The sequence below is a fragment of the Spermophilus citellus genome (assembly GCF_964194105.1).
Source record: "Spermophilus citellus genome assembly, contig: SCAFFOLD_91, whole genome shotgun sequence".
Taxonomy (NCBI): Eukaryota; Metazoa; Chordata; class Mammalia; order Rodentia; family Sciuridae; genus Spermophilus; species Spermophilus citellus.
Genome location: NW_027673011.1, coordinates 135,684 through 153,490, shown reverse-complemented (window position 1 = coordinate 153,490; position 17,807 = coordinate 135,684). Strand labels below are relative to the sequence as shown.

Sequence of the window (17,807 nt, the reverse complement as noted above, 5' to 3'; positions counted from 1 at the left end):
AGGACATTTTAACAAACAGTGAATCTAGGTGAAAATTATACAGGGTTCACTGTACTACTTTTGCAACTTTTTGTAACTTTTCAAAATAAAATGATGGGGAAAGGAGGATTAAATGAGATAACAGTTCCGACCTTTGTGGACAGTAAATAAGGTCTGTAATTCATTATTTTATTATTTAGATAATAATAAGTATTAAAACTGGCTCCTACCTCAACATCAAAGACTGTTCTTAATTTTTTTTATTTTTGTAGTTATACTTGGACACAATAATTTTATTATTTATTTATTTATTATTTTTATGTGGTGCTGAGGATCGAACCCAGGGCCTTGAATGTTCAAAGCAAGCACTCTACCACTGAGCCATAACCCCAGCCCCTAAAGACTGTGTTTAAAAAAAAAATCAGTCTTCTTTTCTCTATCCGAATAGGAACATATAAGTCATTCACATTTAATAAAATTATTGAATCAACTGAGTTTTAATCTACTATGTTGCCATTTGTTTTTTCACTTGTGCCGTCCCTACTTTCTCACACTCAGGTTTCTCCCTCATACCCCCAACCACACTGTGCATTTCTCCCACCTCTTCCTAAAGAACCAGCCATAGCAACCAGTAGCCCACAGCAATAAAAATTTAAAAAAAGGATTTTGTAATTTGTATTATCCCACTGTAATCTATGTTTGAAGGGCAGGCACTAACTGAAGATAGCCAGAGGCTAAAGTAAGAACAAAATTCAGAGATCTATAAGTTATTCTGTTTAATATGGTATAAAAGAAAATCAATTCTTCTAGGTATAAGATAATTTATCATGACTTATAAGGTCTAACAATAAGAATATGTTGGAAAGATAGCATATATCTTCTAAGTATCTAAAACACATACATGTATACACATAAACACACATACCAGTCCTCTGTTTTTTATTTCCTTGAAGAGCTACAAGCAACTGTTCAAAAGGAGTACACATTCCCAAGTTTTGAACAGAATAATATTTTGCAGCCAGAGCAAAGGCTTCCACACTCACTAGCTTCTGAGAAGTTTCACAAAATGCTTTTGGAAAATCACTAACACCTAAAAAATCATGATAGGAGAACAAAAACAAAAACAAAAACATTAGTAATAATTAAATAACTAAAAACTAATCAGTATGAGATTTTAAAATAATAAATGAATGTTGGAATTTTATAGCAAATTACAATATTTTTGTTTTAGTGTGAATTTTGGCAGTATCTCTAAAAGTTCCATTTGTATCTGTTATTTAAACTATAGCTATTTGTAGACAATAAATAAGGTCTGTAATTCATTATTTTATTATTTAGATAATAATAAGTATTAAAACTGGTTCCTACCTCAGCATCAAAGACTGTGTTTTTAAATTTTTTTGTAGTTGTAGTTGGACACAATAACTTTATTATTATTATTTTTTTTAATGTGGTGCTGTGGATCGAACCCAGGGCCTTGCACGTAGCACCCTGTTTTAACATTTTACTCAATTATATGTTTAAATATCAAATCAAATTTTGGCTCGTTTCAAGAGCTAATAAAAGAAAGACTTAAATCTTAACAGTAAAATAGTTACTTAATTAATGGAATAATCCTGTCTGATCTATAACTGTGCATTTTCAGTTCAACCCTTTATAACACTATTACCTTACTATCCATACTGCCTACAGAACAATGGTAATAACCCCAGTGGTATAATGGTTACTATAAAACAGTTCCTCTGTCATTTGGACCATATAGACTTACTTGTGTGTGTGTGTTGTGTGTGTGTGCCTGCACACACATGGGCAGGTGGTGGGGGTCTATATGTATTGCTGAAGGTGTTGTCAGTCTGATAATTCTAAAACTAATTAAGTTATGATCTGGTAAAACAGTTCATTTTTCCTCGTGGTCAGTTTTTAACCACACATTTTCTTAGTATAGTAACTGTTGACAGTTTCTAAAGGCTCACAAATTCAAAATAGTATGGGAAAGTGGTATACTGTTTACAAACATCAGTGCCCCTCTGGGTAGGAGTATGTATAAATACCCTATTAAACTCAGGTATAGCAACATCTTGCTTAGGTAAACTAGACCATTTTTAGGCAGAAGATTTAAGAATATGGGAAGAACTTTCCCTAGCTCTGTGATTTGTGAAGATGGAACTCATCTCAATCTGAGTCCCTGAGTGACTATGTCAAGGTAAGCAGTATTGTCAAACTATAATGGATATGTATACACCAATGGAAATACAGGATGAAAAGTCAACTACATTGCTTTCCATCACTGAGGTTTTAGGCTTATTATTATAGCATAATGCTGCCTATTCTGATGGATATGTAAAGGCACATTGACAAATTTGCTTAATCTCATTTTTCTATGTTCATTTTTAAGTCAAGTCAATTTACTTAAGAGGATTTTTAAAAAGGCATTCCAATTTGTCTGTAGTAGTTCAAAGTAACTCTAGATGGAGGGGTCCAAGTAAGCCTATTTGCTGATAATTATTTTTTTAAAAAACTGACATAACAACAACAAAAAACTCCATCCAATGGAAAAATAAAATACATAAAATGCTCACCTTATAAAAGCGTGGTACAATCTATATACCACTGAAGTCTTCTCTAGCACAGCTGATCCTCACAGTTAATTACAAAATTATAAAAATTCACCTAAACACAAAGAATAATGATGCTATTTGACAAGGCCTGAAAGCAAGATAACTGATGTAGGTTTATAGAATTCTAAACAAAAATAACATATTTAAGCTATTATCTTTTGAAAGCTAGTATCTCTTAAGTAGGTGGGGGCAATGTTTACCAAATTCATTAATAGAAAATTGGCAGGGATATGTAACTTCTATTTTTTAATCAACTAAAAATAAAAGAAGATTTCAAAATTACTATAGCAAATTTACTTCAGATATATTTTATGTGTTATATAAAGTTCTTTGGACATTTTACAAACTGAACTGATACAGCCAAAAAGTAATAAAATCCACATCAAAATATTTAGGCATGATACAGAGGGGAAAACTCAGTCAACTATTAAGTGAGACTCTCAGGTTTAAGAGCAGTCTCAACATCCCCAAGTTCCAGGGCAGCAATTTCTTAGAGTGTGATAGAATAAGAGTATTAAATCTCAATGTGCAAAGGGACTATTATAAAAGTCAGTTATTGGACAATGTTGCCAACAGAAAGAAATGTGATGTTTCTGTTGGAAAAGTAAAGGTTCAAATCAACTTAACTATCCTACTGAAAATACTTGAAAATTTTTCAATCAAACCTGAATTAAATATTGTTAATTTGCTTTCAATAATAGCCTCCTACCCCCATTACTTCAGAAATTTTGGAGATCTAAATTGCAATGATAATAACTTTCAACAATAATTAATTTTTAAAAAGGCCAGTGTTCTGATCCAGCCCAATAGTTTATATCATTAGAGTTAACACCATTTTATTCAGGCCAGAATTCCATGAATAAAATATTTTTGAATTATGGAACTACATCCACTATACTTATTTTGTTTTTAAGTTATTCAGCCCACTTATAACTTCCATGACTTGCTACTTTTTAGAGATTCAAAGAAAGAAATGTCAACAATCTTGTCTTTACTTCTGTCTCTGAAACAGTATGTGAAAAGTTAGTTATAAGACAATGATAATGGTGTCAAGAGTTTGCACAGTGCTTCCTTGGGTACCTGTATAACCAGTTTGGGATCAGCAACTAGTAAAACAGAAACCACAGGATTACTTATATTTAGTTAATTCTTAGATTTGTTTTTTCTTTTTGTACAGGGAAAGCTTGTTAAATTTGTTGCCCATTTTACCTGCATATTATGTGGCTTGATTATTTTGCCCATAACACCCTCTACTGGAAGTTCCTGTTCTGTTTCATTATATGCTTTTCTTGTGTTCTCTACATACTTTTATTTTTCATGCAACCTACTATTTCAAAGAAGAGAAACTTCGTATAAGAAAAAGGCCAGTGTTATAAGACAATTATTATAAGATAGGTTAACTGAGTGAGAAGTGGAGGAAGGAGGTATTTTCTATAAATATGAGACCAGAATATCTTCTTTTATATCAGAGATCAATGTGTAAGAAAAGATAGAAAAATCATTCATATATATTACATTATGAAAGTCTTAAGCAGACGAATTCATAATACAACTTCAAAACTAAAAATACAATGAATGTACATTTACAATTAATAATAAAAACTAAATTTCAAAAATAAATGTCTCTTACTTGAATGTTATGAAACACTATGGGAAATGACACCTGTCAGGGTTCACAGTAATTCTTCACTATTATGCTATGTGCCAAGTACTATGCCAAACTCTTTTCCTTTCATGACAGTTTTCTAAGCTAGTTATAGTGCTTTTATCCCCATTTACTGAGGAAAAAACTGAGACATAGGGATGCTATGATTGATCCAAATTTGCACAGATACTAAGTGGCAGGGCATGTAAACTGAGGCAGTCTTGACTTCAGAACTTGCTCTTAATTCTGTTATCATGCCACAGTGATAAGTATAGTGGACAATAAAGAAAATCAGGCAAAATAGCAGTGAAAAAAAAAAATAAAACGTTAAGCAAACCTGCCAGCTTCAGGTTTGGCAATAATTTCCTCCTGTAGAGATTAAAATATTTTGTACTCTGTCTTCATAACCACTTTTTTCATTCCCCTTTAACACCTTCTCTCCACCAGAATGATTTAAAAGTTTCCAGAAATTGAAAAGTAATTTTTACATGTAAAATAGCTGACAAGTCTCTGAAAGAGGAATAAAAATGTTTTCATAAGATTCACTGTGTAATCTATTTCTAGAGACAAAATACTACTGCTACAAGCTAACTGTAAAGCAAGTACTTTGCACACAGCATGAATGAATGAACGAATGAATGCCTGCATGCATGAATGACAGCAATATTTCAATACACTTACTATTGTAGCATCATCAGCTACAGAAAGAGAGACGAACTCTCCTAAAAACTCTGTGGATGTAATCACTGAGGCCTCTACGAGGACTTCAATAGCCTGTTAGAGAAGCATAAAATCTCATTTCAGCCCAAATATTTATAATTGTAGGATAAGGTGAGAGTGATTTAGAACATTTAGAATGTGACATAAGATAAAATGAAATTATGCACCAAAATTTGTGTTACAGGAGTGAGGGGAAACTCAATATCACACAGCCTATGGATCAGAATTTCAAGAAACCAGTGGTGCCTTCCTCATAATAATCTTCAAAGGACACAAGTTTTTGTATTAATTTCTACACAAAAATTCTAAAGATTTTTTCAGTTCAAAGGTTCAGAACCAAACTGAATGTTGTTATTTTACCGTAATCTTTCTCTTATTTCCTGTCTTAAGAGCATTTTCATTCAGTGTTAAAGTTAAAAATCTTCACGTTATTTTAAATATTTCTTGTGTCCTCAATTTATACATCTACCCACGCCTCCATCTGGATGTAAAAATGTCTTTCATTTGGAAACCTCCTCCCTCTATCACTGCTGTGGTTCAAACCCTATTAACTCTCACCAGTGCTACTGCAAAGGCTTCATAGTTGTTATTTTCCTTTTGGATAAAAGTCCCACAGCACAATGCTCACTGGTTGAGTTGAACTGAACATGTTTTCTAACATAAAAATTTACCTTTATTCAATACAAATTTTATTAAACTTTTCTTTTTTGGTATTGGTGATTGAATCCAGGGGCACTTATACACTGAGCTATACCCCGAACTCTTTTTTGTATTTCATTTAGAGACAGTTGCTGAGTTGCTTAGGGCCTCGATAATTTGCCCAGGCTGGCTTTGAACTCACAATTCTCCTGCCTCAGCCTCCCAAGCCACTGGGATTACGGGTTAATTAAGCATTTTAAAGTTCTGGCTTCTGTTAACAGTTGACTTTTAACTTCAATCTTTGATAAATTTTTAATTAAATTTAATCAAATGCTAAAATGTCTTATCAACTTTTGAAAATTAAAGATAGGCCTAGCTAAATTTTATGAATGTTTGAGTTTATCTATCTTCCTATACTCTACCAAGGAAAAAAACAGAATATATCCTGTTGCTTTTAAAAGAAACTAATATCACCCAATTATGTGCTAGGAAACTTTTTGATTAAGTCATTACAGCTTAATTTACAGTTGTATATGAAATTTTTAATAAGTTACTTAAACATTTAAACCATGCTTTTGGAAGGAATAAGAAATAACTAATAAGAAATTGACATTCGTATCTTTACTGTACCAATACTAAAATCACATTGAATGTATAAGTTTGTTTCATCATGCCAAAAGTAATTTCACAATTATATTTATAAAAATGACATTAAATATAAAGATAGAAAAAATTAACCATAGTATTTTAACTCTATCAGATTCTTTTCTCTTGAGAGGAACAAAAATATTCAAAGAAACAAATTTAAAAATGTATTTGCTAAATAAAAAATAAATTAGTTAAAAAGTAAATTAAGTCAAAGGTGCCTCGTATGTAAACAGTTGTCATGAAAGATTCTTTCAGCTCAAAATTCTTAGGAACAGGAAGATGACTAAAATAATAAATGAAGAACAGCTTAACTTGTGGCATACGGGACTAGAATTTTGTAGGGGAAATTTATGACAATTAACTCAGAAAGCAATAGAACAATTGAGACCCACACATTTTCAACCTCAAAGATTAAAAAATGTTGAACATTTATTTGGAAAATGAAACCAACTAGTTTTAGATAAGAGCACTTTCACATAGTTGAAATTAAATAATATATAATAAATCAAAAAGCAATTCTAGGGCAATACTAAGAGCACAGGATTTTTAAAGATTATTTGATGTATAAAAAGCATAATAATTAAATTACTAGATCACATGAAATGGGAAGAAACTAAAATAAAAGTCTCCTAAAAAGGAATGTTTTTTCTTTTTTCTTTTGGTACAGAAGATTGAACCCAGAGGCACTTATCCACTGAGCCATATCCACAGCCCTTTTTTATATTTTATTTAGAAACAAGGTCTCATTGAGTTGCTTAGGACCTCACTAAGTTGCTGAGGCTGGCTTTGAACTGGGGATTATCTTGCCTTAGCCTCCAGAGCCTCTGGTGCGCAATTGTGCCTGGCAGGATGCAAGTTTTTGAAAAAAAGATTATACCTTGCTCGCTATTGTATTCACAACACCTAGCTCAACATTTTACTCAGAAAATACCAAGTAATTTTTGCAAAAATAAAAATAATCAGGCACACTTGGGTTGGGAGGCTTAGAGAATACTAACCTATTCTCAGCTCTACAAATGACAACATACGTTTTGAAAAATAATGACCCTGCAGAGGTTGCAGAAGGGAGGCTCAAGGATTGCCTATTTCTTCCTCTCAAATAGCAGTAAGTTTAAATTCAACCATTTCTAATACTTACTAATTCAGCATATTGCCCAGAGCAGTGATAATTTACACTATGCTAAAAAAAAACCTAAATTAATTTTAAAAATTCAAATAGCTATTATCATGGTTTCTTTTTCTCCTCAGATCTTTTATTCCTGAGTAACCTCAATGAGGTCTTGCCTGGATAAGACCTTGTCTCCCCTTGTTTATTTCTCTCTTATGTACTTTTTCTCTGTAGCACTTAAAAAAAATTGGGGGGGGGTCCTACTTCATCCCTTTACAATTCTCTAATTTCTAGAAAAGTACATGGCACACAGTTGACACTTGATTATCATGTTTGCTGACTGGAGTAATAAATGAACTTCCCCAAGATCACAGAACTGATAAATGGTAGAAATGGGATTTGAATTATGACTCCAAAGTTTACAAATTTCACAGCTACTCTATAATGTCCATAATAACTCACAACTATTTAATAAAAGAACAAATCTAGTCAAAATGATTCTAATGCTCTTCTCTGACACAAATAATGAACCTCATATAATAATGAGGGAAATGCCCATCTTTCCATCATCAAAAATTAAGATTCCTTATAACACAGATTATGAAAACTCACTCTTAAATACAAGAAGTAGCTGAGCAGTTGAATAATTGAATATTTTGCATAAAAAAGCTTTTAGGTCTAGAGATATTTCAAAAGTTAACAATCTTCTCTAGATTTCATTGCTGTTGGATACAAAAAAAATGTTTTTTTATTTTCAAAATATAGATTCTAGTAGAATTCACATTACTCTGGGACAGGACCTACAGAGCCCACAAAAACTCACCACTGCATTAGCAGATATGCAAAATCGTCACTGCTACCATCCTAATTCAAATAAGTCATCATTTTCCTACACTAATTAATCTCTTCTTTATCTCTCTCTCTCTCTCTCTCTCTCTTTTCTTTTTTGGTACAGGGGATTGAACCCAGGGGTGCTTAACCACTGATTCACATCCCCATCCCTTTTTTATTTTGTAAATTTTGAGACAGGGTCTTCCTGTTGCTGAAGGTCTTGTTAAATTGCTAAGGCTCGCTTTGAACTTGCCATCCTCCTGCCTCAGCCTCCTAAGTAACTGGGATGACAAGCGAGCCCCACAGCATGAAATCCTCTTAACTAGCTTTTGCACCACTGTGTAATTTATTCTTCAAAAATCCCTCAGAGTTATCTTTTCAAATATATATATTAGATTAGGTCACCAAGCTGCCTAAGTGACTCCAGAGGTTTTCCAACACATTTAAAATACCAAATCTCTCTATGGCCCAGAAAGCTCTATGTGACCTGGTCTCTGTGTACTTCCATGACTGCACCTGCTGCTGCCATCAGGTCCTGGCTAGTCTATCCTGTGGTTCCCACAGTCAGCAATCCTGTTCCCTTGGCTCTAGGCCAACTAATACCTTCCCATCTTAGGTTAGGGAGGCTCTTTCCACAAGCCCTGTCGCCTCACACTGTTTTTATTTTTCTACTTGGCCATTAGTAACATCCTAAATTACCTTTTTTTCTGTTAACTTTATTCCCTACCATGTTTCCACCTAGAATCTATAAACCCAGTAAAAGCACTGTACCCCGGTTTCCCTCAAGTCAAAAATTGTTTTATGACTAAATGAATGCCCCTTGTTTTCCTTTAATTATGGTAAGTCTCAATACACCCCAATACAAAAGAGGGATCGCAGAAAGGCTGTCACCACCCAGTCCCTAGTAAACTGATCCCTGTTTTCCCGGGAAGACGACGCCCAGCCGCTGCCGGGGTCAGGTGTGCTTCCACCTGGCTGCTCGCGGTGCAAACAGGACCCATCTCTCCTCCCTTCCCACCCCGCCTACTCCGTCATTCACCTGCTCGCGCCTCTGCTTCCACCAGGGGGCGCCCTCCGAAAACCGGCCTCCGCCTCCGCCTCCGCCGCGGACCTCTTCAACGCAGCCAGCACAGTCTCCGGAGATAAGTCAATCAACTTTTCCCACACAGACTCTGTGTAGAAGTCCACCGTGTGCGCATTGGAAATAGGCAGAGCGTCCCTCAGGAACCGCAGCAGTCCCTGTAACTTGGCATGTAGCGTGGGCAGGTCCTGGGTCGCCGGCAGAGGGCAAGCAGCAGCCATGACGCGCAACCTCCCAGGCTGTAGGTGGCGCAAACATGGCCGTGCGGCATCGACTCTTGACAAAAGTGGTGCAGACCTGATCAGTGGAGCTCCGAGTTGGCCTTTAGTTTGGCGATGGATTGCTTCTGTTTGGTGACGTCTTTCAGGAACGTCCGTCCTGGGGATCTGTCCACCGAATTGGTCCACTATGGCACCCGTCAGGCCGGCAGCGAGGTTGAGAGCCGGTGGTTTGGAGAGGCGAGTTGAGGGGGTTTCACCTGTCGGATGCAGGAATAAGAATGGGAAAAAGAGGACCTGGCGGCCTAACTATCCTCAAGCTTTTTCGGGCAGCGTTCGCGAGGGTGCGTAAGAAGACAGCCATTTAGAAGCCCTTAGGCCTGCGAAGTCCTGGGACGCGCGACCCGCCTAAGCTTGAAAGAAGGTTTTAGGAACCAAAACCTGGGTCCTGCTGGGGACAGAGGAAGCCATTCCTAAAACCGCTGAAACCGTGCGCTTCCCAGAGCTCTGGATGGGCAGATGGGGGTAGAGTTGATCATTTAAATCGGGTTAAAATGTCTCCTTAGAAATAATATCAGACTTGATGAGAACTCCTTTCCTCTGTGGCCCTAAGGAGAGAGCGCCTGCAGGTCCACTTGGGTGTGTTACATTTACACATTTGAACCTGTATTATGGTAAGAATGGAGTGCAGGATGGGGCCAGAAATACAACTTCAAACTTCGCTGATTCCAGATATCGCAATAGCCATTTGCATCTCACGGTTCTTCTTAACTTTTTTTTTCTTTTTTTCTTGCTGTTAGGTCCCTCAGATTCCATTTTGAATGCATAACTATAAAATAAGTTAAGTCTTCTGATAATTGTTAGTTGTGCAAGAAAGTCAAGCACTTTTTTTTTTCTTTTGGTTGCAGTATTTTTACCTTAGAGAAACTTATTACACAACGTATTGTAGAAAGTTTCTCTAAGGTAAAAAGATGTGTTTATTTGTACGTATTTGTTGAAGGGCCTGATTATGTTAGATGACCTAGAGGAATTTGGTTTTTGATTTGTGAGTACAGTTATAAATTCAAGTTTGCAACAGTCTGAACTGGTCAGTTTTTGAGATTTTTAGGTGGCTGTATGACAAATTTCTGCCTAATCTTTTTGTAGATGGCCAACTTGCTGTTCAGCCCCTCTGCTTAAATTTGTTGCCAGACACATTTCTCTTAAAGAATAAAACAAAATAATTGTAACATTTGAATGCAATAATGTATTAAGATTTCATTTTTAATTAACAGCTTTATCTTTTCATTCAATTTATGTTTTGTGATAATAATCATTACCTATATCCTTCAATGTAGGGCAAGGCTTTGCATTTCGGAGAAAACTGAAGATTCAACAATATTACAAGAAATTGCTGTGGAAGAAAAAGAAGGCTCAAATATCACAGGAATCCCAATTCACAGATCAGTATCCAGATCATCTGAAACATCTTTATTTAGCTGAAGAAGAAAGACTCAGGAAGCAACTGAGAAAAGTTACCCAGTCTTTGTCAGAAGAACAAGTTGATCAGCCTCAACCAGAACAGTGTGGCAAAACGAAAAAGTATGTATTTTTTTCTGAAGTCTTTTACTTTAAATGTAAGTAGTATTTTCTGAAAGGTATTATAGGAAAATTTACATAGGAATTGTGATTTTTTCTTATTTAACACATTTAGAAGTCATGGTGTAAGTAGGTGATCATATTTTCTTGGAAGAATTCTTTTTAACTTTAAATAACTGAATTAGACTAGTTTAGCATAAATGAAGAAGTGATGAAGTTAAAATTAAAATATCTGAGCTTTGGCTTTCTGCCTTACGTACATGTAACTTACTTGGACCATACTAACTCCTATTACTAATATATTTAAGTAATATTTGAGAATTATCGTAAGTGTGGTCAATAACAGCTTAGATTGTAGAGCCAAACTTAGCATATTGTTTCCTAGTGTCCTTTAAACTGGGAAGGATAATAAGTGTGTAATTGAGAGCCACTGTGTTGCATAGCTGTAGAGTAGATCATTCACTGAGGTAAATGGTGTTAGTATATCTTGATGTGTGATGACAGAGTTAATTTATATCAGGCATTTAAAAGGATGTATAACACATGGTAAGTTCTTATAAGTGTAAACTGCTACTACTCCTGTTACTAATCTGGATTTTCTTCAAAGGATAGGAAATGGTTGTAACTAAAAAATGACATGGCTCCACAACACTTTGGTATTATAAGAGCTAAGTATAAACTGTTTCTCCACATGTTTCAGGTAAAAACATAATAAAAACTTAAACTTTCAAAGAAGTCAGATGATACTTGGGTCCATAATTTGTTCTTTTAACACTATGAATTATTTGTGCTAAAACTAACGCGCACTAGGACTCTAGGAAAAAAGTTTAGTTGGGGATAAAGGCATAGAGACTAAAACTTCTGTTTTTTTTCAGTAGACTTATCTGTCATATTACTAAACAATGGAGTTGTGCAGTGAAAAAGTAAGCACTAGCACTATACACTTGAGTTATTACCAGTGATAATTGAAGTGAGAAGAGTTAAATCAGGAAACAAGTTAAGATTTTTTTTTAAAAAAAAGCTTTTTATTTTGAGATTGAAAAAAAAAGTCATTGAAGAAGATAAATAAACTTGTCAAAATTGAAGAATTGGGGAAATGGAAGGACAGCTAACTCAGCAGAGGAAAGTTGTGAGAAGGATCAGAAGAGAAAAAAGGTCACCTAAACTAAGAGAGTAGACTTTTCAAAAGTAGTGAATAGTCATTTAAAGAGACCAAAAAGGCCCATTGATGATCCTTGGATAGGAGGGCATCACTATCTTGGCCTGGGTAGTTTGATTGGAGTTGGGAACCAGAAGTGAGACACTGAAAAGGTAACAAGTAAATAGGAAGTGACAGTCATACTCTGTGCTTTATTCTTTCTAGGAACTTGACTATGAAAAGTTAGGGGGAAAGATTAGGAGCTAAGAGGACATATACTCTAATAATGGATAATGAATTTTTTTAATTTACATTAGCAAGGGAGTTGCAGAAAAATGTTTTATTGTAGTTATGGTATGAAGATAGTGATAAGTTGAGAGACAAAGGAAAGAAAGATTACTACTCAGTCAGGTATCCTAAGGAAATAAACGGTATCCCAGGTATTTAGATTAGCCTTTGAAGGAGGAACACTTTCAAAGAAGTGAAAATGCTGTAATATTGAACATTTCTAAATGGAAACTAGGTCCAAGGCATGGTGGTGGATAAAATAGAATTGAGACAAGGTGGTCAAACAACTTTGAGATTAAAGTTTCTTCATACAAGCAACTTCTATAATGTCTTTCAATGTAATGTATTTTTTTAGTCTGTCTTTAAATTTTTTTTTAACATTGTAGGATCTTTCAAAGCTTTTTCTATTTCCCATGGTGAAATATTTCCAAGAATTTTCATTTACCACCCAGTAATTGATCCATAATCTTTTTAAAATTTTTTTTTCCATTAGATATACATTACAGTAGAATGCATTTATGCACTTTGATATATCATTCATAGATGGAATATAATTTTTCATTTTCTGAGAGTATATGTTGTAGAATCATATCGGTCATGCAGTCATAAATATGCATAAACTAATAATTTCTGTTTCATTCTATTATCCTTCCTATCTCCACATTCCCTCCCCTCTTTCCCTTCACTTCCCTCTACCTAATCTAAGGTAACTCTATTCTTCTCTAGTGCCCCCCACCCCTTATATTGAATTAGCATCTGCATATTAGAGAAATATTCGGCCTTTGGTTTTGGGAGACTGGCTTATTTCGCTTAGCATGAAATTCTCCAACTCCATCCATTTACTGGCAAATGGAATAATTTCATTCTTTAAAGCTGAGTAATATTCCATTGAATGAATATATATATAATATATAATATATATATATATTATATATATAATATATAATATATATATATTATATATATAATATATATATATATATATATATACCATTTATCTATTGAAGGGCATCCAGGTTGGTTCCATAGTTTAGCTATTGTGAATTGAGCTGTTATGAACATTGACATGGATGCATCACTGTAGTATGCTGGTTTTAAGTCCTTTGGGTATACTGAGAAGTGGGATAACTGGGTCAAATGGTGGTTCCATTCCAAGTTTTCTGAGGAATATTCATACTGCTTTCCATAGTGGTTGTCCCAATTTGCAGTCCCACCAGCAATGTATAAGTTTACCTTTTCCCCCACATCCTCGCCAGCATTTATTGTTGCCTGTATTCTTGATGATTGTCTTTCTGACTGGAGTGAGTTGAAATCTTACAAATAACCCAGTCAATAAATGGGCTAAGGAACTGAACAGACATTTTACAGAAGAAGAAGTACAATTGATCAACAAGTATATGATTCATAATCATATAGTTGCAAGTTGCAAATATGTTTTTAATCTTATTATTATTAATATGCAAATTGTTTTTTCCTATTCTCTCTTCTATTCTCAATTAATATGCATTAGTGAGACTCAGGTATCAGAGTTAAGGAGTGAACGAGAAGTGACAGTCTATTTTCTGTTCTTTATAACTTGACTGAAAAGTTTGGGTGAAAAGATTGTATATAAATATGTATTTGACACAATTGCATCATAATTTTGGTTAAGTCATTTTTAAAACTTTTGATTTATTTGTCTTATAAAGTTCTGTGACTATTCCAAAAAAGAATAAAAAGAAAACATCAAATCAAAAAGCACTAGAAGAATATGAACGGATACAAGCTAAACGTGCTGCCAAGAAACAAGTAAGTTCTACTTTTACAATATTTGGGTACATTTTCCCTTATTTATCTGGAATATAACTTGTGTTTCTTGGGGTGGTATTCTTGGGGTAGTATTCTCTCTGTAAATATATATAATTTTTTCTTTTTTTCTTTTTTCTTTTCTTTTTTTGGGGGGGAGGTCATTGGGGTTGAACTCAGGGTACTCTACCACTGAACTACAACCCCAGCCCTTTTTTGTTTTTAAGACAATGTCTCACTAAGTTGGTCTTGAACTTGTGATCCTTATGCCTCTGCCTCCCAACTGTAAATATTTCTTAAATGAATGAATGAGCAGAATCATAGAATTGCATCATGTTCACATTCATTGATTATTTATATTATCTCAAGAAATACTGCTCAGTCAAGAATAGAATTTTAAAATTATTGCTTGGGGGTTAATAATATGTGCACCTGGGATAATGGTTCAAGAACCTGCAAAGAGATTCTTATGCTTAATAAAATTTGAGAACCACTAAAATACAAAATATGGATGATTTTCATAATCTTGCATTAAAACAAGTAAAAATCAGGGGAGGTGTTAGAATAAAATATTGAGAATTGATTTTTGCCAACTAAAAAACCTACTATTTTATATATTATTTTGTTAGCTATTTTTTTTAGAGAGAGGGGAGAGAGAGAGAGAGAATTTTTAATATTTATTTTTTAGTTCTCGGCGGACACAACATCTTTGTTGGTATGTGGTGCTGAGGATCGAACCCGGGTCGCACGCACACCAGGCGAGCGCGCTACCGCTTGAGCCACATCCCCAGCCCTGTTAGCTATTTTTTAACTTAGCAGAAAGTTTCAGTTATCATTCAGAAAATCAGAATTTTAATAGACTTTTCCAATGAGTACAACAATTATCTATAGCTTTGACAAAATTTTCCTGTTATAGAGGTTATGGTTAGTTCAATTGCCTTTTTGTTTTTGATTTAAAATAAATATATGTAGTTAAGAAAACTTAAGAGTTTAACAATGGCAGACTGGGATGAAGTAGAAATATCTTTCTGGGGGCTGGGAATGTGGCTCAAGTGGTAGCGCGCTCGCCTGGCATGCGTGCGGCCCGGGTTCGATCCTCAGCACCACATACCAACAAAGATGTTGTGTCTGCCGAGAGCTAAAAAAAAAAAAAAAAAAAAAAAAATTAAAAAATTCTCTCTCTCTCTCTCTCTCCTCTTTCACTCTCTCTTTAAAAAAAAAAAAAAGAAAGAAATATCTTTCTGGAAATACTGGACCCTTATGCTTTTTACTAAGCGTGCACAGTTTGCCATCTTTGGAAACAGTATATCAGGTGAAGCATAGTAAGGACCGTTATGTTGTTAAACATTTTGTATACTTTTAAAATTTCCTTTATATAGAACGGGTTATATAAAAAGAGTTTTATATCATGAAAATTAGCCATTTCTTAGAACTAGTAGATCTCAGATTTTAAAGCTCAACACCATTACACATGGGAAATTGTTAAGAACGTTAAGTATAGACCCATAATTGATGGTAAAGATATTAAAATACATATATTTTGCTTAAAAAAACTCCATGGGGTAAACTAGGCTTCATATACCTAAATTTACAAATAATGATTCAAAACTCAAGTACTTATAAAAATAAATGAAATACAAAAAAAAATGTAATTTTAAGTAATATAATGTAGCATGATGGGAACTTCACAGTATTTGGATAAAAGATTCAGCTCTACCACTTATCAGAGATCTTGAACAATCCTGTCAGAAATCACTAGCTCAGCTCCTCACCTGTAATATGCACATAGAAAACTAGCGTCAAAATTTTTATTTTTAATTTTTGGGAGGTGGTGTTCTGGGGATTAAACCCAGGAGTACCTTACCACTGGAGCCACTTCCTCAGGCCTTTTTTTAAATTTGTTGTTGTCAAATAAGTCTCACTAAGTTGCTGTGGTCTCCTAAATTGGTGACACCGGTCTTGAACTTGCAATCCTCTTCCTCAGCCTCACTAGGATTACCAGTGTGTGCCACTGAACCCAGTTAGCATAAAAAGTTTTAAGACAATGGAATGTACTGTGATTTCACGGTCAACTGGCTGCCTGCACCCAGCCCAGCTTATATACTGCACAGGAGCCAATCAGGATAAAGGTCAGAGGGGTGGAGTGAGTTCACGTGTACACCCATCCCATAGTCTGTGAAAGTATTTTGTTACTTATGAGTAAATATAAGTCCTGTATTTGTGTAATGTGTTATTTTTTTGGCTATGTGCATCACAGAGAAATTGGAAAATGGTATGCATATTACACTATTTAAGAACTTTTAACTTTTATATTTACTAAGAATATTGTAGTAAATTTTGAGTAGTGGCTTTTCAGAACCATTTAGAACTTTGAATTTTTTTCTTTATACTCAGACTTGAATATTTATTTTAACATATCAAAATAACTCTAGTTCTTAATGGTCAAAATCATAATGTTTAGCAGAATATTTTGCACATATATCATAAGTAGTCAATAATTTTTTAAAAAGTTAAACTGCAAAGCAGATGACAAAAGGGATACCAGATATATGTTTTTGGAAATGAAGTTTTTAGTTTTATTTGGAAAATTACACTAGACAATCTTTAGTCTTCTCTAACTTCAGTGGATTTAATTAGTACAGATATATATGTCTTCTCTCTTTGACCTAATTTTATTTGCATATAAATATGTAAAATGGTTCAGTAACTTTACATTAGTCCATGTTATACCATGTATTTTTATAGTGTGAAGACAAATAATTATATACTGCTTCAATTTGGGGAAGCTATTTACATTTTACAGAATGTAAGAGAGAAATCTGAAGAGTGTTTGCATGGTGATAGCTATCTCAAGACCACTTCTAAGTTATTTCTACTGCTTGTGATTAGTGAACTCACATATGTTAATAATTTCAGGAGTTCGAGAGGAGAAAAAAAGAGAGAGAAGAAGCTCAAAGACTCTACAAAAAGAAGAAAATGGAAGCATTCAAAATATTGAGCAAAAAGACTAGAAAGGGCCAACCAAACTTGAATTTACAAATGGAGTATCTTCTTCAAAAAATACAAGAAAAAAGTTAAATCAGAAATTTTTTTCCTAAGGAAAAATGATTAAGGGTTAAATTCTGCAAATATTTTTGTTCTTGTGAAAGAAAATTTTCTATATATGCTGTAGATTTTGTGACATTTATTTTCCTCTGGAAGAAGGATGACCTGAAGAACTGAAAGAACCTTCTATTTGAGAAACATGATCAAGTATGTACTACTTTTGTATTATATGATATTTGTGAAATAAAAGTTTTAAAAATAAGAGTGACAGCTTTCAAGGAAGCATTTCAAGTACATGTACCTCTTTCAGTTTAGTAATCAGCTACAGTATATTGCTTTTAAATTCATTTTGATGAGAAGGAAGGCAGCGACTCCCTCAGAGTATTTAATATTCTATTTATTTTAAATTATGTGTGCTATAGGAGAATGTATTTTCCAGACACCCAAGAATAGGATACCTGAGTGCTAAAATAACCTATTGCCATT

General features: G+C 34.2%; 2 protein-coding genes across 2 annotated transcripts in view; one reads left to right on the top strand and one right to left on the bottom strand.

Annotated features, from left to right (window-relative positions):
- LOC308640249 (putative methyltransferase-like protein 25) overlaps positions 1–9,534 on the bottom strand; it is a 98,650-nt gene extending 89,116 nt beyond the window's left edge. The window contains 3 exon segments of the mRNA XM_081312220.1: positions 905–1,069; positions 9,228–9,262; positions 9,264–9,534. Coding sequence (XP_081168346.1) covers positions 905–1,069; positions 9,228–9,262; positions 9,264–9,490 — 427 coding nt within the window. The 5' untranslated portion in view covers positions 9,491–9,534.
- A 143-nt stretch (positions 9,535–9,677) lies between these two features.
- LOC308640241 (thyroid transcription factor 1-associated protein 26-like) lies at positions 9,678–17,434 on the top strand (the record flags this gene model as incomplete). The annotated part of the gene is made up of 4 exons (XM_081312216.1): positions 9,678–9,831; positions 10,825–11,068; positions 14,180–14,279; positions 17,193–17,434. The coding sequence occupies 4 exons, from the start codon at positions 9,678–9,680 to the stop codon at positions 17,352–17,354; spliced, it is 660 nt and encodes a 219-aa protein (XP_081168342.1). The 3' UTR covers positions 17,355–17,434.
- Between the last annotated feature and the right edge of the window lie 373 nt (positions 17,435–17,807).